This window comes from Hipposideros armiger, unplaced genomic scaffold, assembly GCF_001890085.2.
Source record: "Hipposideros armiger isolate ML-2016 unplaced genomic scaffold, ASM189008v1 scaffold_94, whole genome shotgun sequence".
Classification (NCBI taxonomy): Eukaryota; Metazoa; Chordata; class Mammalia; order Chiroptera; family Hipposideridae; genus Hipposideros; species Hipposideros armiger.
The window spans coordinates 736,038-758,997 of record NW_017731444.1 but is presented as its reverse complement, the minus strand read 5'-3'; the positions used below and the strand labels follow the sequence as shown (position 1 = coordinate 758,997).

At 47.5% G+C, this 22,960-nt stretch overlaps 1 protein-coding gene across 1 annotated transcript in view; it reads left to right on the top strand.

Annotated features, from left to right (window-relative positions):
- The first annotated feature begins 9,208 nt into the window (after positions 1–9,208).
- The window catches only part of TMC2 (transmembrane channel like 2), a 65,148-nt gene continuing 51,396 nt past the window's right edge, over positions 9,209–22,960 (top strand). Inside the window, exons 1-4 of the mRNA XM_019645803.1 lie at positions 9,209–9,252; positions 9,806–9,850; positions 16,297–16,615; positions 20,676–20,828. Coding sequence (XP_019501348.1) covers positions 9,219–9,252; positions 9,806–9,850; positions 16,297–16,615; positions 20,676–20,828 — 551 coding nt within the window. The 5' untranslated portion in view covers positions 9,209–9,218. The remainder of the gene's footprint in view (positions 9,253–9,805; positions 9,851–16,296; positions 16,616–20,675; positions 20,829–22,960) is intronic.

The window sequence follows — 22,960 nt, the reverse complement described above, 5'->3', positions numbered from 1 at the left end:
CATTAGGGAAATGCAAATTAAAACCACAATGAGATACCACCTCACCCCGGTCAGAATGGCTATCATCAATAAATCAACAAACAACAAATGCTGGCGAGGCTGTGGGGAAAAGGGAACCCTGGTGCACTGCTGGTGGGACTGCAGGCTGGTGCAGCCATTATGGAAATCAGTATGGAGGCACCTCAAAAATCTGAAAATGGAACTACCTTACGACCCAGCAATCCCACTCTTAGGTATTTATCCAAAAAATCCCAAGACATTAATCCAAAAAAATATATGCACCCCTATGTTCATTGCGGCGTTATTCACAATAGCTAAGACTTGGAAACAACCAAAATGCCCATCGGTAGATGACTGGATTAAGAAACTTTGGTACATTTACACAATGGAGTATTATTCAGCTATAAAGAAGAAGGAAATAGTACCCTTTGCAACAATATGGATGGAACTAGAGAACATTATGCTAAGTGAAATAAGTCAGTCAGAGAAAGACAAATATCATATGATCTCACTTATACGTGGATTCTAAGGAACTGAATGGATGGGAGAAGTGGATGGAGATAGTCTCAGAGACACAGAGGAAGAACTGAGGGTTGTTAGTTGGGAGGGGGTGGGGATGAAGGAGAGGGGAAGGGATGAGACAATACAAATTGGTAATTGCAATATGGCCTCAGGGATAGAAAAAGATAGTCCGAGGAATACAATCAATAACGTTGTAAGCATTTCTTAGGGGGCCAGATGGACCAATGCCCTTTTGGGGAGTCCACTTCATAGTTGATGTAGAGGCCTGACCACCGCATTGTATTTCTGAAACTGATGTTGAATAATACTGTATGTCAACTATAATTATATATACATATAACCTCGGGACACGGAGTAGAGTGCGGGAACGGATTCAATGGAATTGTAATAGATAAGCATGATATCGGGGGTGGGAGGGCAGGGGATGAGGGGAGGGGGGTTGTTACTTTGTGAGGGTGAAAAGGGTAACTATTGCATTGTTCTGTACACCTGAAACTAACAATAAAAAAAAAAATCTGCACATATATTTTTATAGCAGCTCTATTCATAATTGCCAAAACTTGGAAGCAACCAAGATGTCCTTCAGTAGATGAATGGCTAAAGAAACTATGGTACATCCAGACAACGGGATATTAGCACTAAAAAGAAATGAATTCTCAAGCCATGAAAAGACATGGAGTAATTTTAGATACATATTATTAAATGGAAGAAGCCAATCTAAAAGACTGCATACTATATGATTCCAACTATGTGACACTCTGTAAAAGGCAAAACTATGGAGACAGTAAAAGGCTCAATGGTTTTCAGGGTTTAAGGGGGAGGGAGGTATGAATAGGCAGAACACAGAGAATTTTGGGGGCATTTGGGGGCATATTATATTCTCTATAATGGTATATGTGGATCGATACATGTCATTATACATTTGTTCAAACCCATAGAAAGAGTGAACATTAATGTAAACTATAGACTTTGGGTGATAATGATGTGTCAATGTAGGCTCGTTGACTGTAACAAATGTACCACTACGGTGCAGGATTTTAATAACGGGAGGCTATGCATGTGTGGGGCAAAAGGTATATGGGAAATCGCTGGACCTTCTGCTCAATTTTGCTGTGAACCTAAAACTGCTTTTTAAAAATAAAAAGCCTATTTTTTTTAAAATGGTAGGAAAGCTTTGCAGAGTTTTTATTTGCCCTTTTCCCATTCCCTTCCCTGGCTCAGTGGTGGTCTGGAAGATGGTAGCCCACCCTCACAGAGTGGGTGAGGTCTCTGCTTCTAGAATAAGCTGAGCAGAACTTATTCTCAAAGAACTCTAACCTAAAAATGACTTCTCTTAGAATTCTGTCCTAACCTGGCTGGAGACTACCTGCAGGCCTCACACAAGGCACCTGCCTGTGTTCCACCTAAGAAACTCATTCAGAACAGAAAAGGAGTTATGCAGAGGGTGTTCCCCCAAAACACTGGAAGGCAATTGAGCAAGCAGCTGCCATCTGGGGAAAAGATTACAGTTGGGGCAAATAACAGAATGCTGAAAGCCTGGGAGGAAAAGCTGAGGAGAGAGTTTCTTTGGGAAACTAGGGCTAATATTAAAAAGCTCCTCTGGATACTGGGTAATTTAAAAAATGAAGCATATGCCCAGCACAGGATACATGTTCAGAAAAGACATGAGCACGAAAACTGAGGAACACACATTTTCCTCAACTGCATTTTCTGCCTACAAATGAGACCAAACTAAATGTAGTTACGCGGTGTTTATGAAAATGAGCTTGAATCACATACCATTCTCAAGCGAACCTTCAAAAGAATTCAGAAGTACATAAAAGTCCTCAAAACTTCAAAGATCTCAGAATTTATTTTTTGAGATAATGTGCTCCCAAATTAAAAAAAAAAGTGTTCAAAAGCACTCAAACTCCAATTTCTTTTTTCTTGTTAGAATTGTTACTGCAGACTCAAAAGGGGTCCTCTTGTCTGTGCCCATCCAAGGCAAAAGAAAACACGAGCAGGAGTTTGCAGCAAAGAAAGTAAAAATTAATTTAAGGAGTTGGCGCCAAGTCTGGAGACACAGGTTAGCTAGTGCTCTCAAAACTTGGCTCCCAGATGGCCTCTAGTGGCTACATTATATAAGGGGAAAATCATTAATCATGGTTGCTATGGGAGCTGGGATTGGGGGCTCTACTGATTGATCCGGGCTAAGGCAGGGAGCAATTGATCATGGCTTCAGGTTCTGATGTCAGTCAGCATTGTTCGGTCTGGTTTCCAGGGGATGCAGTTTATGGGTCTGTTCCGCTCGCATGAGTCCGGAGCTGAAACGTAACTGAGGCCAAGGTGTTAGCTTTGTTGTATTGAACACTGACTCATTGTTTGAGGTTTAGTTATTATATCCTAGTCATTGTTGATAGGCCTGAAATTTTATTCTCTCACAAAGCTTTATTCTTACGTGAATTTTGTGTTGACCAGAACCCAATGTTCTAAGGGCTATTAAGCAGATATAAGCTTGGGGGGGGTGAGTTACCACTTTATGAGTGATAATGGTTTATGGTTTATGGTTTAATAATTTATGGTTTAAATGTCTATTACTTTGCTTTGTACACCTGAAACTAATAAAATAAAAAGACAAAAGAAAGAATGCATAGAGACTTCACAATGGTTGCCAGAGGGAAAGGGACAGAAGCAAGATGGAGAATTACCCTGCTCCGTATACTCTTTTGTTCTGCTTGTGTTTTTATTATTATTATTATTAGTTTCAGGTGTACAGAACAATGTAATAGTTATGCATTTCACCCTCACAAAGTGACAACCCCCTCCCCCAATCTCTTGCCCCTCTGACATCATATCTATTACAATTCCATTGATTCTATTCCCTATACTATACTCCATATCCCGTGACTACATATATATTAAATTATAGTTCACATACAATATTATTCAGCTTCAGCTTCAGGTGTTCAGTGCAGTGGTCAGGCATCTACACCGTCCATGAAGTGGTCTCCCATGCTTATGTTTTTTTGTGTGGGGTTTTTTAAAGATTTTTATTGGGGAGTTGGGGGGATGGGAACAGCGCTGGGGAATTGGGGGAAGGGGAACAGACAAGTTGCTGTCCTTTTGTTCTTCAGTATAGTTGTGGAGGACGTTGCTTCACTGGCCCAAGTTGGCATCATCATTGAGCTCTTCCTGGGCGAGGCAGATCAGTCGCCCGCTTCTGGACAGCCGCTCACTGCAGCTGCTGGCCGCTCACACTGGCTGCTGGCTACACACGGTAGCCCGTGGCAACCCACTGGAGCAGTGGCTGCAGCCTACACTGTCGCAGGCGACTCCGGTTTGAGCTGTTGTTCAGCATCTTAGCTGTAGAGGGCAGTGTCACTGGCCCTCATATGTGGGATCCGAACCGAACCAGGGTCCTCTGGTGTCTCAAGCCAGTTCTTAACCAACGCGCCACTGGGCTGGCCCTGAGCCTGTTTTAATTATGCTGTTTAGATTCATGTAAAGTTGTTCTCACAAAAAAAGCTTATCTTGGCAAAGAACGTGTGATTCCAGGTTTGTTTTTTCTTGTTGTTATTGTTGTTTTCACATATGCTGTTTAGTGTCCACAGGCGCTGCCACCCTGTCAGTCTCCCCTTGGCCCCGCAAAGGCTGTTCCTGGTTCTGGCTCCGGCTCCGGAGTCTATCCCTGGGTTTGCAGCAATGGCCAAGTCCTGATTTGGCCGACAAGTCACGCCCAACCCAACGGCCAGGACCAGGGCGGGCAAGCTTCGCTGCACAATTTCTCGCATTAAGGGGTTGGGTGAACAGCGGTGGGGACAGCAGCGGAACCGAAGGGAAGGCCCCAGGGGCTTGTGAGGAGGGTGTGAGGCCTTTCAGGTGGGAAGCCCTGGGTCCCACCAACAGCTCTGTCACCTGGCCCCTTCCTGGCCCCAATTCTTAAGGCAGCGGGGAGAATGGAAATCTCTTTATCTTACATGCGAGTCTTGGGGGGCGTCCGTGGAGCATGCAAAGCCATTTACGAGGGACCCTCTGCACAGCTGGCCCCAGAGGCCAAGTTTCCTGTTCTTCGATTCGGAAGCTGAGTTTCTCTCTCAAAATCTACCTGGATCCCAAATGCCACAGAGATGTTTAGTGTCCCCTCTCCCTCCAGGGCCTAAGGCCCCACTCTTCCCTCATGAATCCCGAATTGTTCAGCCCAGAAACTGAATCCGGAATTTTTGACCCCAAGGTCTAAGTCCCGACCATCCGCTCCAGAGACCTCCAGACAATAAAAACAAATGTCAAAAGAGTGAGGACTGAGACAGTTGGCCCAAATGACTGCGGGAGGTAAATATTGTCCCCGACAGACATACACATCTCAGGAAGTGAAGTCCCCTGAGTCCTTTTCAGCTCCCTTTGCTGTGGTCCAGGCCCACCAGGCAGAGTTCCAACCACACGGGTCTTAAAACAAGGAGTCTATAGCTCAGTTAAGGTATTTTTCACCACTCCAAACTGTGCATAATTACCTGATATGAGTGTTCTATAGTTTATGGGCTGAGTAGGGTCTTGCTAGGAAGAGTAAGTGCTAGAAACAAAGCAACAAGTGGAATCCAAAACATAGGGTGGGGTTGGGGGAGTGTCTTGTGGCAGAAATGGCCAAGGAACTTCAAGCTGTTCAGTTGTCCCTGTTTGGGGTTTCTTGCCTTGGTCTCTGCTACGGTCACACTGGATTACCCACAAACTATTGATAACAAGCGATTGCACACCACAGCCTGGGCTCAGTGCTGCTTTGTGGAATGGAGTAGAAGTTACTCTCCTGGACAGCACAGTAGAGGCCAGAGATGGGGCAGCAACAGGGTGAGTTTGACCCCCCTGCCACCATGTGGCCACACCGGGGTGAAGCAGTTACACCCCATGAAGAGCTTGGTGACAGCTGTGCGGAAGAACAGAGGAAAAGGGGCTGGTCTGTGCCCTGGTAAAAGTGTGGCCCGAGATGCACCACAGGCACCAGACCAAGACGGTGAGCGAAGGGACAGTAAGCAGGAATTCTACAGACACCCCTCTGAACTCTTCAGGCCTTCTGGTATTCCAGAATAACCGCATTAGCTCCCTCGATTCCCAAAGGACCCTTGTAGGAGTCGGAGCAGAATGACCTCCATCCACCAAACAGATGAAGAAATGAAGGCATGGAAGTTTACAGTATCTCGCTTATGGCCCATACATCCATAGTGGGGAGCTGAAGAAGGGTTCGTCACCTGTCTGATTCAGGTGACATCTATAAATGTGGTTTGACTCTACTCATTTCACACATGTGCTTGTGAGGAGCATTCCAGTTATTAATTGTCCTTATCCGCTATGGGAAGAAGTAACAGAATCCTTGCTCCCAGCCCTTTTTCCCATACTGCCTCCTGGGGTGGAGGGTAGAAGTAGACACAAAAAGCCTTGGCCCATAGACGCCCCTCAGCTGCAGTTTTCCCCGTGGGCTGTTTAGGATGTGCGCAGCCAGGTCTCTTGATCTGGCTTATTTCTGGCAGGAGCTGCCCCCTGCCCTGGTAATAATGCTCCCTCAGGTCCCACATTCCTGGGTGTGGGTCTCCCTTCCTGACTAAAAACTGAAATGGCAGAGACAACGCCAGCAGTTTCTGGCCAACGAGACCCCTCTGCTCCAGCTTCAATGATGATGGAGAAAAAGTTGAGGCAGTAAGACCCTGCCCAAAGGAGCCTTAGAAACACCCTGTTCATAATACACATCCCCAAGGCCTGCAGAGGACACGCGGTTGCCATCCAGAACTCCATGGTCACTCTGCCTCCCTGCACCACAAACTGCCCCAGCAGTGAGCTCTTTGGTGCAGGTGAGTAGGTGATGGGCAGCGGCCTGGTCACAGCAGCAGCTTGCGTTATCCAGCTAGTATGTTACCTCCTGTCACAGGATCCTCTCCATTGTGCTGGTTTACAAGGTTCTGTGAGCGACACTGGATGTTTTGTAAGCAGATACCCCTAGCTAATTATATATATGTATTTTTAATTGGAGAGATAAATTAACAAGATGGCCCAAGAAGCTTCCCCGTTAACAAGGGGTTTTAAGACAAAAGCACCACTGGATTTGGATGCCCTGCAACTTTTGGTTGAAATTGCATGTGTTATTTTGTCATCATATTGAAGTTTAGGGTTTTATTTTCTCAGATCAAGCCACACCCATAAAAGAGAATTACTTCAGAGTTTACCATCTTCAACCCCAGCAATAGAAATGTTCACCATCCTGATAAAATATTAAGAGCACACCACTCTGATATTATTACTCTTTGGAGCAATGTTTATGTTGCGTTGAATGCCCAATAAATGTAACTCAAGCATTAATTAGCTAAAGCCTGTGTTGAACAAAAAAAAGAATATTTTATGAAAAGTTAAAAGATGTGTTTTTGTGCCACCTAATTTGGTTTCACTGTCCTCAAATTAGATTATGTTTTAGATTAGATTATGTTTTCTTAAAACTTGCAAATACTGAGAATGCCAAAAACACATATACAGGTGGACACTTTGGTCAACATTGCTCAAGCAGTAGTTCACCATCATCAGAAGTGTCTGGACACTGATGGTAATCACTTTGAGCACCTCTTGTAATTGCAAAAGTCAAAGGTGACTTGTATTCATCTTTTGTTATCGGTATATATTGAGTATTACAATTAATAATTTTTTTCTTAAAATGTGTATACATTTTTTTGGCACCCTCTGTATGTGAAGTCAAGAGGTTTCACATTACAGGCAAAATCACTGCAAAGAAAAGGCAAAGCTCAATGAGGCAAAACTTGAGGGCAAAGCAGAGAAGGAACCGTCCAGAGACTTGAATCATCTCCACAGACACCAGACCCCGCCTGACAATTATTTGGGATATAGTTTATTCCCAGGGACAAACTATTGACCTTGCTGCATCTCCCCCAATCAGGAGCAGAGCTTGTCTTCTCATGGAAGTCTCATGATGGTCTCAGGTACACACACCACCTCCTCATCCTCTGAAAGAAATCTGCCAACTGTCCCAGAGGAAGTTGTGTGTCTGAGTCCTTGTGTATCCCCCAGCCTAGAGCAGACAGCAATGATTCAAGAGAATATGAGCCAGGATCAGATATTTGGCAAAGTGCTGGCTTTATCTCAGGTGGTCTCAGAAATTCCACAAGAAAAAAGTATAAAGACTATGGACATCTCTGTAACTGTTGATAGTCAAGCCAGCCACCTGAAAAGGCCTTCCACAGCTGCAGCTGCCCCACTTTCCCTGGAGAGCTGGGAGCTGACCCTCATTCCTCTGGGCAGGCGGCCTGTTGCTGCCCAGTCAGCACAGGGGTGGGGGTGTGGCCCTGCAGTGGGATCACCCCAGTAGGAGAGGGGCTAGCTGCAGGAACCCCAGGGTACAAGTGCTAGAGCTGGAGGACAGAGAATGCAGCTGAGAGTCCCCTCACTGCCCTTGCACTCTGGGTTAGGAAGTTGTGGCAGGAACCATCAGATCAGAGAGATAAAGTGACATCTTAAAGCTTGAGCTGAACTGTCATGTGTGCATTTTAGACGATACCACATGTGGTGGTTATTTTGTTCCTTCCCTTCACCAAAGTTGCCGGAGGGTCCAAGGCTGAGTCTGACTAGACACCCACGTGAGACTTACCTTGGGGCTGGTTCTTAATCCTATAGGTGTCACAGAACCCTGATGACATCAGAACATTGATTTGAAACCCATAAGATAAAATACTGGAATTACAAAGGTGACCTACGACCCTGAAATAGGTGTCAAAATAGTTTTTAAAACCTATCACATCATGAAACCCATGCTTCCTAATAATTAATAAGATCTAGTGGCAGCATAAATGACATTTTGATATATTCCCAACAGCTTAATGTGCTGTGAAAAGATCCATGACTTCTTTTGGGGACAAAAATCACATTTTTAGGGAAGTGCTAAATTTCAGTTAAAGGCTAGGAAAAATTAAAATGTACTGTTTTCCCCTAGGTTAAGGACTCCACACTCCGGGGCCTGTAACTGCCTTCTAAATGGACAACTTTGAAACTCTCTCATCATGGTTTTCAAAGCAGCCAAAGGTGTTCTTTTTGAAGCCGGTAGCCGTGGGCAGAGCTTCCCGTAAGGGCGAGCAGGTATCAGGAGCGAGAACAGTTCATCTGCGTGGGCTCAGGACTCCTGCATCGGGATTCAGAGTGCAGAGCCCTGGGACCTGCCTACACCTACTGATTCGAATGCCCAGTGGTAGTCCTGGGAATCTGCATTTTAAACAGACCCTAGTGATAACTTTCACAAATGTCCTAGGACTTCCCTGGTGCCTTGTCTCAACCAGGAACAAGATAGAAGGAAAGGACCCTGGGATGCTCCTCACACCTCACCCGGCCGGGGTGCAAGTGGAGATGAGCTGACAGCTTCTGGTCCCTCCAGGGCTCCTCTGTTGTAAGTGATGCCTGAAACGTGAGGCCACACCAGCCTCTCTGCAGGGAAACCTGAGCTGAGGAGTGTGCAGCCGGATTGAAGGACTGGGAACTCATTGCCTCACCTCCTTCCTGTCTCTCTCCCACATTTCACTCACCTCTGCATTCAATCTCAAACAAGCCACGGAGCCCTAGCGGCTGGCAGCCTGGAAGGGAGGCCAGCCACCATGAGGGCAGGAAAGCACACCAGGCTGAAAGTTCATGTGTTCCAGCAAGCTGCGTGAGCCCACGTGGGAGCCGAGCCAGTCCTACTGACCATGAGCCGTCAACCAAAGGGCCTGGGAGAGGAAGGTCAGTCGGCCCCCACCTCTGTAGGGCCCACCCATAGAGTTCCTGGCCAGCAACAGGAGGCAGGGAAGCAGAAGTCTTAAGAGTCACAGGGACCTGGGTTTGAGTGCAGGTCCTGCCACTTACTCACTGAGCCACCTCAGTCTGGCCATCATTCCTTGTAGGGCCTTTGGAGGGATTAAAAACAACATGTGCAAAGTGTCTGTGTTAATGTTGAGTGGCAGAGGCTGTCAGAGCCACCATGGTCTTTCAGCCCCCCCGCTGCCTGGGTTAGAATCACCTTTCCTTAACAATCCCTTCCATTGATTTCTCTGCCTGTCTGTCTGTCTGTCTCTGGCAGAGGGTTGTGGGAATGTTCTGACCTCATGACTTTTCCAGGGTATCAGAGAAATGTCAAGACTAGGGACTCTGGAGCTTGTTAGTGAAATAATGGGTACCAGGTTCCCGTCCGAGGCAGCTATAAACCAGTGGAAGGTTCCCACAGTGAAATGGGGTGGTACAGGGAGGGGGGCATTCCAGGGATCAGCCATTCATCCCTGTCCATCTCTTCCAGCAGGAGCTGCAGTGAGAGGGAGCTCGAGGAGCGTCTCTCCAGGCACAGGTGAGATGGGGTGACTCGTTCCTGGGGAGCCTGCAGTGCCAGCTCAGGCTGGCATTGCAGCCACTATCTCATTCATCCTCGTTCCCTTGTTCCCTGTCTCCTCCCTCCCTCTCTTTGTAAGGAACCCTCCCAAGCAGGAGGTTTAATTGGGGAGGAGGCAGATGCTGCACAGGGAGGACCTGCCTTCAGCCCTGGGTGTCATGGGAGACACCCAGAGTTAGTGACACTTTGAGTTGAGTCTCGGGAAGCAGTGAACACTCACCAGCCTGGGGGCTAGAGGAGCGAGGTCCAGGCAGCTGGCAGGTGGCACAGCCAGGACTCCACCCAGGCCGCCTGACTCCAGACAGCACGCTCTTTTTTTTTTTTTTAAGATTTTTATTGGGGAATTGGGGGTATGGGAACAGTGCTGGGGAATTGGGGGAAGGGGAACAGACAAGTTGCTGTCATTTTGTTCTTCAGTCTAGTTGTGGAGGACGTTGCTTCACTGGCCCATGTTGGCACCATCATTGCGCTCTTCCCGGGCCAGGCAGATCAGTTGCCGGCTTCTGGACAGCGGCTCACTGCGGCTGCTGGCCGCTCACGCTGGCTGCTGGCTACACACGGTAGCCCATGGCAACCCACTGCCAAAGGGGCTGCAGCCTACGCCGTCGCCGGCAACTCACGGCAGCCCAGCTCCAGGTTGAGCTGTTGTTCAGCATCTTAGCTGTGGAGGGCAGTGTCACTGACCCTCATATGTGGGATCTGAACCGGGGCCCTCTGGCATCCCAAGCCAGTTCTTAACCATTGCGCCACTCGGCTGGCCCCAGACAGCACGCTCTTAACCTCCACCAAGTACCAGTGGGAGTGGGTGCTTGGCCATCTTCCCATCGGGAATGTGGCCACAGCTCTTCTGTGACATGGTGAGGGCTTTACCTGGAGTGGGGCTGAGCTGCCCCAGGAAAAGCCAAAGGAAGTCACAGGCAGGAGAGAAGACCCTCACTGCTATTAGGAAGACAGAAGCCATGCCCACAGGGTGAGCATCCTACACTTCATGTCATGAGACATGTTGTGAATCTGATGCCATTTTCTCCTCCTGGAATCCCAGGCGGGGGTCCACTTGTAGGTGAGGAAGCAGAATTTCTGGGAGTGATGGACTTCAGGGAGAGGGGGTTGGAAGAGGTTTACACATACACACACACCCCGCCCCATTCTGAGGGGAAGGGACTTGTCCTGCCCCCACTCTGGCATGAGGTATGTGGAGGAGCTGGAGCTAGGATCCACTTCATCTGCCTTCTCTACCAAGCCCTTCCCTCTTGTCACCCACTGCTCCCCCACAGCTGGGGGCCTGAGTCCTTGGTGAGGCAGCTCTTTGACAAGTAGGGAGACCCAAGAGAAGAATGTACAGAGGAGTTAGGGCTCTGGACAGGAGGGAGGCACCACTGGCATCTCAACACTCCAACAGCCCCTTGGTCACTGTCCCCACCTCCCTACACTATCTGCCTCCCTATCCAGTTCTTACCTCCCCCTCCAGGGACACGTGAGCCAGCGTGAGAAAGTGTGCCTCTGTGTGGCCGAATGTGAAACCCAGTCTTCATGGAAAGTCACCTCTCTTGGTGACAGTTGTCTGCAGGATGTTTAGGCCTGGTTTCTCCACATTCCATTCCCCCTGTTGTCCTCCAGTCCCTGTCCCTTTTGCACCCATCCTGGCTCCCCCTTTACCCCAGCTGAAGGAGCTAGCCTTGTGGGGGTCACCTATGGGCAAACAGTCCTTGGACAGGACTGAAACGGAAAGTTGTTTTGCCTAAAGCACAAACATTTTCCTACTAAAATATGACGCACACATATCCCTCACCCCTTGCCATTCTGCCTTCCCTATAGAAAAGAGGAAATGGGTCAGAATTGTCACTTCAGGGATCCAAACGGTCAAAGGATGCAGTGAAGTTAAATAATGGAACTCCAATAACCGAAACCCAATTACACAAAGATCTCTGTTTAAAAATCTCCTCTATAGTCACCACTGAAGGGACCTGATATACTTTTAGCTTACGTTCTACAAGGAGAAAAAAAATCTCTGAGAATGCAAAGGTCTTTTTCTCAAAACAACATTTGCTATTCCATTAGTTGAAAAGGAGAGTCAGAACTCTCCCTTCCCCCGTATCTTTTTGTAAATGCACTTAACTGGTAAGGTCACCGAGTCTGAAGGTGAGCTGGACCTACTGGGCCTTACAGCTTCTTCTCAGCCTGTTTTTCACTCTGAATTATCTAACCCAAGTCAGGTGCATAAACCCGAGAAGGCCTGCTACATGTAAGGGAGTGCGTGCTGGGCTTGGAGGTCTTCCTAATGTGGCAGCTAGCTGTCTTTCTAGCTCCTAAATTATGCATTTTGTGGAGTCCATTCAAAACTGACTATAAAAAGAAAACAACTTAAAAATCATCTTGCTTTCCGTTTTGGAGAGGTTAGGTCAGATTGAAGGGCAAATTCAGGCTTGTTTTCCACATTCCACATGAATTTTGTTCAGTTGTGAAATGAGATAACAACAGGAATTGTAGCTTGGAGAAAAAATGTATGAACCCTCCAAGTTATCTGTGCAATTAGGTACAGTTTGATATCCAAAAGAAAATAATTTTATTAGCTGATTGAGGACCCATAGAGTTAAGAAGAAGATGCGAACATATGTTGACTTTCTTATCCAGTCTTTTCAAGCAATATGGAGCCGGGTCTTGGATGGAAGCCCAGGAGACTCTTTGCTTTAACCCCTCGCCCACTCTCTGCTCTTTGAGAGCCTAGCTCAGTTCTAGGGCTCTCCCAGGGGTCACAGCTGTAGTAACACACACTTTCTCACACACAGTCCCACGTCTTTGGAAGGAGTGGATTTGTTTCTGGCCATCCCTCCTCTAAGGGGGGGGGCCGAAACCTTCCAGAGCCATGGGGAAGAACATCTACAAGACAAACCCATCTCTCAGTGGCTGATACTGACCACCTTCCTAACTTGGATGAGTTATTATTATGTTTAAATAATCTTTCTTCTTTTTTTTTAAAGATTTTTTTTAATTGGGGAATTGGGGGGATGGAAACAGTGCTGGGGAATTGGGGGAAGGGGAACAGGCAAGTTGCTGTCTTTTTGTTCTTCAGTCTAGCTGTGGAGGACGTTGCTTCACTGGCCCAAGTTGGCACCATCACTGCGCTCTTCCCGGGCGAGGCAGATCAGTCGCCGGCTTCTGGACGGCCGCTCACNTTCACTGGCCCAAGTTGGCACCATCACTGCGCTCTTCCCGGGCGAGGCAGATCAGTCGCCGGCTTCTGGACGGCCGCTCACTGCGGCTGCTGGCTGCTCAGGCTGGCTGCTGGCTACATACGATAGCCTATGGCAACCCACTGCAGCAGGGGCTGCAGCCTACGCCTTCGCCAGCGACCCATGGCAGCACAGCTCTAGGTTGAGCTGTTGGTCAGCATCTTAGCTGTAAAGGGCAGTGTCACTGGCCCTCATATGTGGGATCCGAACCGGGAACCTCTGGCATCCCAAGCCAGTTCTTAACCATCGCGCCACTCGGCCGGCCCTAAATAATCTTTCTTTACATTGTCTTACCAAAAACTCTTTTCCCATAGGAGGTGAAAAGGAGAAGAAAGGGGTTAGTTAGGTCAGGACTGGATGAAGAAAATCTGTCTTGTCACACATAGGATGATCTGTCTTTTCTAAGTGCTTACATCAGTTATCTCATCAGTCCCTGCAGTAATTCCAGCAATTGGAAACTGAGTCCCAAAGACAGGGAGCTTGTTACTGGTGAAGTCAGACGCATGCTTGATGCCTCTTTTTGCCATCACAGCAAGTGAAGCAACCATAGCAAACATGCTCACAGGGCTTGCCCTACAGTGACTGGGAACCAGTGCCCCCAGCCTACAACAACCTCTTCAATGCTACTTCAATGCTACTAGCATGACCACCTCCTGCAAAACAGGCTCCAGTATCACACCCTCACCGTCCAGAGTTCAACACAACTCCCCATGGGCATACCCTGCTCTCTGGGAAACCTCCTCTCTCCACACTCACCACCCCAGTACCATGGTGCACAAGATCCAGCTCTGCTTTGGTCACCCATGCCCCAGACCCCTTGGCATTTCCACTGGGGCCCCTCAATCCCCTGCTTCTGCCCAGAATCCCCCCACCTTGTGACCACCATCAACCCTTCTCTATCTCAACCCCTGTCTTCTCTCCGTAAGCTCCTGTTCATCCTTCAAGATTCAGAGTAAACATTAGCTCTTTGTGAAGCATTTCTAACCATCCCAGTATAATTCATCACTCTATTTCTGTGGTCTTTTTTCTTCAGTCCACCATTTATTCCTTCTTTGTAAAACCAAAATACATTCATCTAAGTTATTGTCAAAAGATGGCTCACTAAATTATCAAGAGCACAACCTGTTGATCAGAAAAAGCTGATTTATAGATTACAGACGAAGCTGATTTATTACAGGCAAAGCTTTGGCAGTCTTACAGAGGGGACGGTAAGGTCAGAATTGATTGAGAATTGAAAGTTTGATTTAAGGCAGTTCTTTCAAAATGTGTGTTGGGGGGGGGGACTTGATTAGGATTGGGTAAGAATCACAATATAAATCACAGTTCACAATAAATATCAACACCAGGATTTGGAGGCAAAACATTCAGAGAATCTTAGAATGCAAATTGTCTGTGATGCTTTTCATTGAAGAGTTGATGGGTCTTTGGGAAAATCCGATAATGAGCAATTAAGCCATTTGCTTGGGCAGGGGACTTCCGGAAAAATAGTCATGCTAGTGAAGACAGAAGCATAGTGCAAAGTCATCTTAATATAGACACTAAGGTGTAGTTTGAGTTCCCATGTACAAGCTGAGTGCAGGATAGATGGTTTCAGTTCTCAGCCTGTCCTTGTGGTCATTCTTCAGGCCAAGCTGAACAGTTTTAGATGTACAGAAAAGTACGCAGAAAACACAGTGAGATGCCAAATGCAATCTTCTTTCTTCCCCTCGCTCCTGCCACCCAGTTTCCCCTATAATTAACACTTTATATTAACGTGGTACATTTGTTACAACTGATGAACCAATATTGATGCATTATTATTAGCTAAAATCCATAGTTTACCTTAGGGTTCACTCTTTGTGTTGTGTGGATGAGTTTGACAAATGCATGAAGTATCTGTTCAGATATTTTGCCCATTTGTAAATTGAGTTGTTTTCTTATTGTTGAGTTTTAATTATCCTTTGTGTACTTTGGATACAAATCCTTTGTCAGATATGTGTTTTGCAAATATTTTCTTCCAGCCTATGGCTTGTCTTTTCATTTTCTTGGTAGTGTCTTTTGTAGAGCAGGACTTCTTAATTTTAATGAAGTCCAACTTATCAATTTTTTCTTTCATGGATTATGCTTTTGGTGTTATATCTAAAGTGTCTTAGCAAAACACAAAATCACCTAACTTTTCTCTTATATTATCTTCTAAGAGTTTTATAGTTCTGCATTTTATATTTAGATCTATGATCCATTTTGAGTTAATTCTTGTGAAAGCTCTAAGGTCTCTGTTCAGATTTTTTTTTTTTTTGCATGTGACATGATGTCCAGTTGTTCCAGCACCATTTTGTGAAACAGACTATCTCCATTGAATTGCCTTTGCTTCTGGTGGAGTCAGATGTGCTACCATTGCGCTATGACGTCCTTGCCTTTGCTTCTTTGTCAAAGCTTAGTTGGCTATTTTTATGTGAGTCTATTTCTGGGCTCTCTACTCTAGTCCATTGATCTATTTGTCTGTTGTTTCACTAATGCAACACTGTCTGGATTACTATAGCTTTATAGTAAGTCTTAAAGTTAGATAGAGTCCACCTTCCATCTTTGTTCTTCTCCTTCAATATTATGTTGGCTATTCTGGGTCTTTTTGAAATTATTCAAACCAGCCCACCCTAGCCCTGCTTACCCTACCCCACTGATTCCTTCCTTCAGAAACTACAATAAAGGCTCTTGCCCACATTTCTCCTCTCTCCTTCTGCCACTTGACTGAAACTTTGGCCCTGAGGAGTGTGGGGGAACAGGACTTGAGCTGACTTTGCTGCCCTCACCTCCAATCCCTTCCCTCATTCCAGGCCAGGGCACATGAGGGGCAGCCCCTTGAGAATGGAGACAGCTGGGCCTTTCCTGTCTCAGTGGTCCAGCCTTACCAGAGGCCCATGCTTGACTCAGCTCTGACCCCACAGGACTGTACACCCCAGAAGAAGAAAAGCATATGCCTAGATCTCTCTACCTGAGATTAAGCAAGAATGTGGGAATGGCGACCGGCCAAAGGAGGGAGACATTAATTTTCATCTCAGACCAGAGAATCCAAAAGAGGTGGCCTTTGGAGCCAACAAGCTCTAGGAAGTGTCTTGAACATCTGATTTCTTACAGCTAGGGCACTTTCCTGGGTTTGAGTCCAGTGAGGTCAGAACTGTCCATTTCCTTCCCCTGCAGGTGACAGGTCTGGGAGGAGACCCTCCAGAAAACAGGCCCCCAAAGCTGAGAGTGCAGCAGGCAGGCGCGGAGACCTGCCTGGCCAGAAGGAGCAGGCCAGGGGCAGCCCAAGGGCGGGCTCCCCCCGGAGGAAGCAGGTGGAAAGCAGGAGACACCGAGAGGAGCTGGGGAAACGGGAGCGGAGCACCGTGGACAGGACTCGCGAGGGGAAGAGGAAGAGGAATGGGAGGACTTCCCGCAAGGAGCAGAGAGCACCCTCAAAGAAGGAAAAGGGGGTGTCAAGGAAGGAGGAGACACAGAAGCAGCGAAAGAAACACAGGTGGGTTGTGACTGACTCAGGTGCATTTTCAATTGTGCTCTCCCTGTCCTGTCAGACCTTCTCCTTCCTCTGATGAGGGGCCCATGCATGTCCCCTCCCACGTGACTAGGCGGGCCCTGCTCTCTCTTTCCCCTGCCTTGGCCACCGCCCAGCTCTCCTCATCTAGGGCAGAACCAGAAGGAGGATCACAGCCATCCAGGTGGAGTGGTCATTGGGCACTCTCGGCTCCAAAGCCTCATGTCAAACCAGTGCAAGTGGAAGCTCTAATTGAAGAGGTGACATGGCAGCAGGGGGAGACAAATGCCAGGTCTCCTGAATTCCAGTGGATGACTCACCACAGCTCTTGCAAAGGAGTTGAGATAAATGAACAAAATTGGGCTTAGGACTCATTGGAGTGCTGTAAGCACACCATTTTCCCAATCTGGACCCGTATCCTCTTCTGTGAAATGAGGCATTGATCTAGAACTTCAAGGGTTCCACCAGCTCTGAAGTTCTAGGATTTGGGGTTTGCTCATCTGTTTTCTTTGTTCATTTACACAAGCACACATGGGTTGGTGGACAGAACAACTTACGGAACCAACAAGTCGGGATTTTAGTCCCATGTTCTCCCAATTTTGATGGGACATCTCCCTCTCTTTGCTTCCCTTTTTGCTTTACTCACTTCTCAGGATGTTTTAAGAATCCTTATTGGAAATAGGTGGGGAGGCTTTTGAAACAGTTGGAGATATCAGGACTATAGTGAAGTTGAAACTCCCGGGTTCCAACAAACCCTCTTTGCCCATATGCTCAGTCATTGTCCACTGTACCTCTCCACCTTTACCTCTCTGGCCCTCAAATGTGGCCATGGATTTTTTCTGTCACCCGTGCCAGCCCTCCTGGGTTCGGTTGGGGCTTTTGTCTGCTGTCTGGCTGTCCCTGAACATGAGCTAACAAGGTAAAGGATGCGTAATGCACTTAACAACTTAAAGAGAACTTGAATGCACCTTCGATGGGCCCCAGGGTGTCCTGAACTTTACAGGGAGGCTGCACCATCCTAAACAGATCCCAAGTGTCTGAATGGCGAATGCAAAATAAGGGCTACAGGCAAGGACTCCTTTATGCCATTGTGGGCTGATGCCATGGCAGGGCATAAGAAATGAAAAAGACTCAACCCTGTTCCCCAGATGCTTACAGTTTATCGGGGGAGAGAAGGCATAAGACAAGGCAGGATGCAACATGCATATGAGAAAGGGTTTGATGGGGGGCTGGGCAGGGTTCCTCCATGAAAATAAGCATTTCAATAAGGCTTTTAAAGCACAGGTAGAATTTGAGCAAGCAATGACTGAATGGCCCCCAGACTGAGGGAACACCCTATGCAAAGACTCAAAGGCAGATTTATCATAGGGTGTGCATGAGGTGTGGCAAAAAAATCCCTGTGCTCTAGGCTTTCCAGTGTTCAAGGCCTATGGCCCCCTCCTCTCCACCTCCTTCCGATGACTTCTCAGGAGTTCATCAGAAGTTAACACTCACAGAGGCTGCTGCAAACTGGTTTCTAAAACCTATGGTAACCAAGCCCACATCCTGATATTTCCATTTATGACCCTGGCTGAGAGGGTTGCCCTGGCAGAACCCTCCTCCAGCCCCTCCATCACCACCCCCCACAACTCCTGGCTGCTGTCAACTCAGCTGAGAGTCACTGTTCTTATGAGAAAAGGAGGCTGTGAGGAGCACACACAAGAACTTGAATTTTGTGTCAGCAGAGCACACGGTCTTGTCTGTGAGATGCTGAGGGTCATCACACGACAGGGTTTCCAGCTGGAAGCTCTCTGCAGCTGCGCTGTCCCACACAATAGCCACCAGCCACACGTTGGGCACTTGAAATGTGGCTAGCGTGACCAAGAAACTGAATTTCAAATTTTATTTTATTTTAATTCAATGCTACTATTGAAACCAGAGGCCAAACGAGCCCGGAGCTTGTGCTGCCTGAGCCCCTCAGCCAATAGACCGGCACAGAAGTTGGGTCATAGAATAAGCATTTATTATCAGAGCACTGGTGGTCTGAGAAGGCAGCGGGTTAACACCTCCAAAAATTGCCTTCACATTCTCAGACCAGCCTGGGATATTTAAGGGAAAATCTGGACATTCCTCCAGAGGTCACGTGATGGTTGGGGGGGGGTCTGCATGGAGCCTTCCCTCAGGCGATGTGGCTCTCCAGTGTGGTCATCAACCCAGCAGTGATGACAGTAACCTGGAAAGAATGCTAGGCCATAGAGATTGTGATCAGAAAGGCAAGGGGTATTGTGATCATAAGCAAGCACAAGTTTCAGGGTAATTATCTAAAGCAGAGAACTGGGACAGTAGACATTAAGCTCAGGAACTGGGACAGGGGACATTCCAAGCTCAAAACACGGGGGTGGGGGTGGGGGGGGGTTGATCAATTGTTAAGCTCTAGGGCAGCGGGAGGGAGGCCTCTTTTGTGAGAGTCCTAACCAAACCTTGTTTCAATATTACTGTTAATATTACTGAGTTGACACAAGAGGTAGTGAATTTACTTAAGTAGGATAGACAGATGTAGTTTTAGGGTTTTTTGTTTTTGTTTTTGTTTTTCATTGGGGAATTGGGGGAGGGGAACGGTGTTGGGGAATTGGGGGAGGGGACCAGCCAAGTTGTGGTCCTTCAATCTTAGTTGTGGAGGGCACCAGTCGCCATCTGGCTCCCCTCTAGCGGCTCGTGGCCTCTAAGCTCAAGGTGCTGTGTTACAATCTTAGTTGCGGGTGGGCATAGCCACCATCCCATGTGGGAGCCGAACCAGCAGCCTTGTTAAGAGCGCACCCTCTATCCACTGAGCCATCCAGGTGGCAGCTCAGCTCAAGGTGCTGAGTTCAGTCTTAGTTGCAGGTGGGCGTAGCCCACCATCGAACAGCCAGTCTTGTTCTTAGGAGGACGTGCTCTCACCAGCTGAGCCATCCTGCCACCTGTTGGCAGCTCAGCAGCAGCTCAGGTCAGGCCCAGCGTCACTGGCCCATGTGAGAATCGAACTGGCCACCCTGTTGCTCAGAGCTCGCGCTCTTAAGCTAACTCTTAAACAACTGAGCCACTCACCTGGCCGTAGACAGATGTCATTTTTAAATCAATTTTACTTTGAAGCCAAAGCATTTCTTCTAAAAAAAAAATAATAATAAATAAACTACAAATAAATTTTGTCAATGCAGATGCGAATGTCAAAGAAAAAGGATACCCTGCTACTTGAGTCACTTATCAGGCAACTTTTAAGTATCTCAAACAATTTAGGTATATGCATCTACTTTTTCAACTATAAATTTTATGAAATTCAAATACAGATCAAATATGTTCACTGAAAATTTAATGTCTGAATTGACACACACTGTGAGTGTAAGATGCACACTGAATTTTAAAGACAATACAAAAAGAATGTAAAATATCTCATTAATTTCTATACTGATTACATTTTGAAATTATCATTTTTAATATATTGAATTAAATGAAATGCATTATTAAAATTAATTTTACCCATTTCCTTTTACCATTTTCTTATTTATTTTTTTATTTTATTTTATTGGGGAACAGCCATTGTCATTGGTTATTCATTGTTTTCATGCTACAATGGCATACTTGGCTCTTTTAAGGAAGGCGCAGCTCGCAGTGGCCCATGCGGGGATCGAACCAGCAACCTTGGTGTTATCAGTACCACACTCTAACAAACTGAGCTAACCAATCACCCCCTCCTTTTACCATTTTACTGTGGCTATTAAAAAATTTTAAATTACAGTATGTGGTTTATGTTATATTTCTATTGGGCAGCACTGTTCTTGAGTGTGATATGTGGGGAGGACTCAACAAAATCAAGTTTGGGGAGGCAGCCCTCCCAGTGCCTTGAGCTACTAGACAGAGTTGTAGCCTCCTCTGACAGGCGGTGGGGATCACTGAGGGGCAGGCTGCGAGGGGTGGTGAGAGCTGTGAGTGTTAGGAGCACAGTCCACCTGCCTTGCTGTGGGCTCCTCCACATTCCACACTCACCTCCTTTTTCACTCTCCTCTGCTCTGCCCTGGCCCTCCTCCAGATTTCCCTCCTTGGCCTCCAACACCTCTGGTGGGGAGTCTCTGTCTGAGGAGGAACTGGCCCGGATCCTGGAGCAGGTGGAAGACAAGAAGAAGCTCATTACCAGCATGCGCAACAAGCCCTGGCCCATGGCGAGGAAGCTTACCGAGCTCAGGTGAGCAGGTAGTGGTCAGCTGGGGCCTCTTGCTGTGCAAAAGGCTCCACTCCTTCTGACGGGCGTGGCAGTCCCTTCCTCCTCTCTGCCCCAAAGGGTCTTGACAGGAGGGGGTGTTCACCCTCCCACTCTGCTTTCACCCCCCCTCTATCCCCAGCACTAGCTGGGGAGCACACACAAGAACTTGAATTTTGTGGCATCAGAGCATGTGGTCTTGTCTGTGAGATGCTGAGGGTCATCACAAGACAGGGTTTCTCACAAGACAGGGTTTCCAGCTGGAAGCTCTCTGCAGCTGCACTGTCCCATTCAATAGCCACCAGCCACACAGGGGGGGGGGTGAAATTGCTGGGGGAGTGGGGGTGGTGCTGTTATAGCCAAGACAAGCATGAGCCAGGACTGTTGACTGAGGCCCTACTGTTGGCCAGGGAGCAGAACCAGGCGGGAGACACAGAGGATGATGGTGCTCCGGCCTTCGCTCAAGCCTTCCACTGCCTGGCCACCCCTTCTGTCTCATGCCCTGCCTCATCTGGCGGCTTCTGCACCCTCCTCACAACTCAGCACAAACGTGCCTTCCTCAGGAGCTTTCTACGACCCCCTACCTCAGCTAGTTCAGACCTCCCTTGTGTTCTTTTTTTTTTTTTTTAAGAAACTATTGGGGAGCAGTGTGTTCTTCCAGGACCCATCAGCTCCAAGTCAAGTAGTTGTTTTCAATCTAGTTGTGGAGGGCGCAGCTCAGTGGCCCAAGTGGGGATCGAACCGGCAACCTTGGTGTTATGAACCTGCGCTCTAACCAACTGAGCTAACCGGCCTCCCCAACCTCTGTGTTCTTTAAGAACACAAAATCTCTCCAGGTGTAGCACGCTCCCACTTGTGGAAAGCAGAGAGAGCATCTGTTTCAGCTACTCTTGTGTCCCAAACACCTAACACAGAGCCAAGCTTGCAAGGATGCTCCGTGAATATTGCTCCGGCCTCGTATCCATGCCCCTGACTCTTATTTTCAACGCAGTCGCTTCTTTGATTTCCATATGATAGGCTGGCACGCCATGCATTTTATGATTCTTAAGTCTCCCCGAAGTCTTTCCTCGTTGTTTCTGCCACAGAGTTGGGGGTGACACTCCCTTTCCCCTTTCCTCTCTATAAAGCCATTTTCCCAGGCTTCTCTCACACCTGAGTTTCCTCATGGCTCCAGTCAAACGCCTCCCCGTTTCTTACGTAGAACAATTTGGCAGCGCTAGGTTGGACCTCACTGTTTGCCCCCAAGAGGCACAGCAAAGATGCTGGCTGCACCAACGCAGTGCAGACCCTGATGAAGCTTCAGGCAGAACTTACTCTGCTGCCCTGCAAATTATGACATTGTCTCCTCCGAGGCTGCAGGAAGAAGTGGTGCCCTGGGGTGCCTCCAGGCCAGTGCTGACTCACAGAGCTTCCTGGGATGAAGGAAATGCTTTAAATCTGCACTACTGGAGTAGCCAATAGCCACCTGTGGCTACTGAACACTTGAAAAGTAGCTGGTGTGACTCGGTACTGAATTTTTTATTTTAATTTATTTAAATTTAAATCATCACATGTGGTGCCAGATCCACACTGGATTCTGAAGACAGTACAGAAAGAATGTAAAATCTTCATTAGTAATTTTTATATTGATCCCATGTTGAAATAATTTTTTTAGTATATTGGATTAAATGACCACAGTTTGAGCTGCAGGTGCTGCTCCAGGCAGGTGCTGTCTTCCCTTTGTCTGAGTCTCTTCCCCCTACTCCCCCAGGGCCTGGTTCTTCCTCCTATTAGCCAGAGCAGAACAGCCACCTGTCACTCTAACAGAACCTCACTCCCACTCAGGTGTCACCTGAACACATCTTTTATTAACAGTGGAAAAAGAGCAACCTTGATGCTTATGGAAATGAGCTCTCCAGCTGGCTGGAAGTCTCCGGAACCATGCAAATCCCCCAGGGCTGTTCAGCTGCTCAGGGGAGAAGGCTGACATCCCCTCCAGGCCTGAGGAATAGAGTTGCTGCCATTGTTGGGAGTGGGAAGTGGCTAAGGCTTGAGTCCCTGAAAAGACTTGTCTCTCTCACTGGCTCCCTGGGCAGGCCTCCCTGGCAAACAGTGGTCTCCTCCCCCCAGACCTCCCT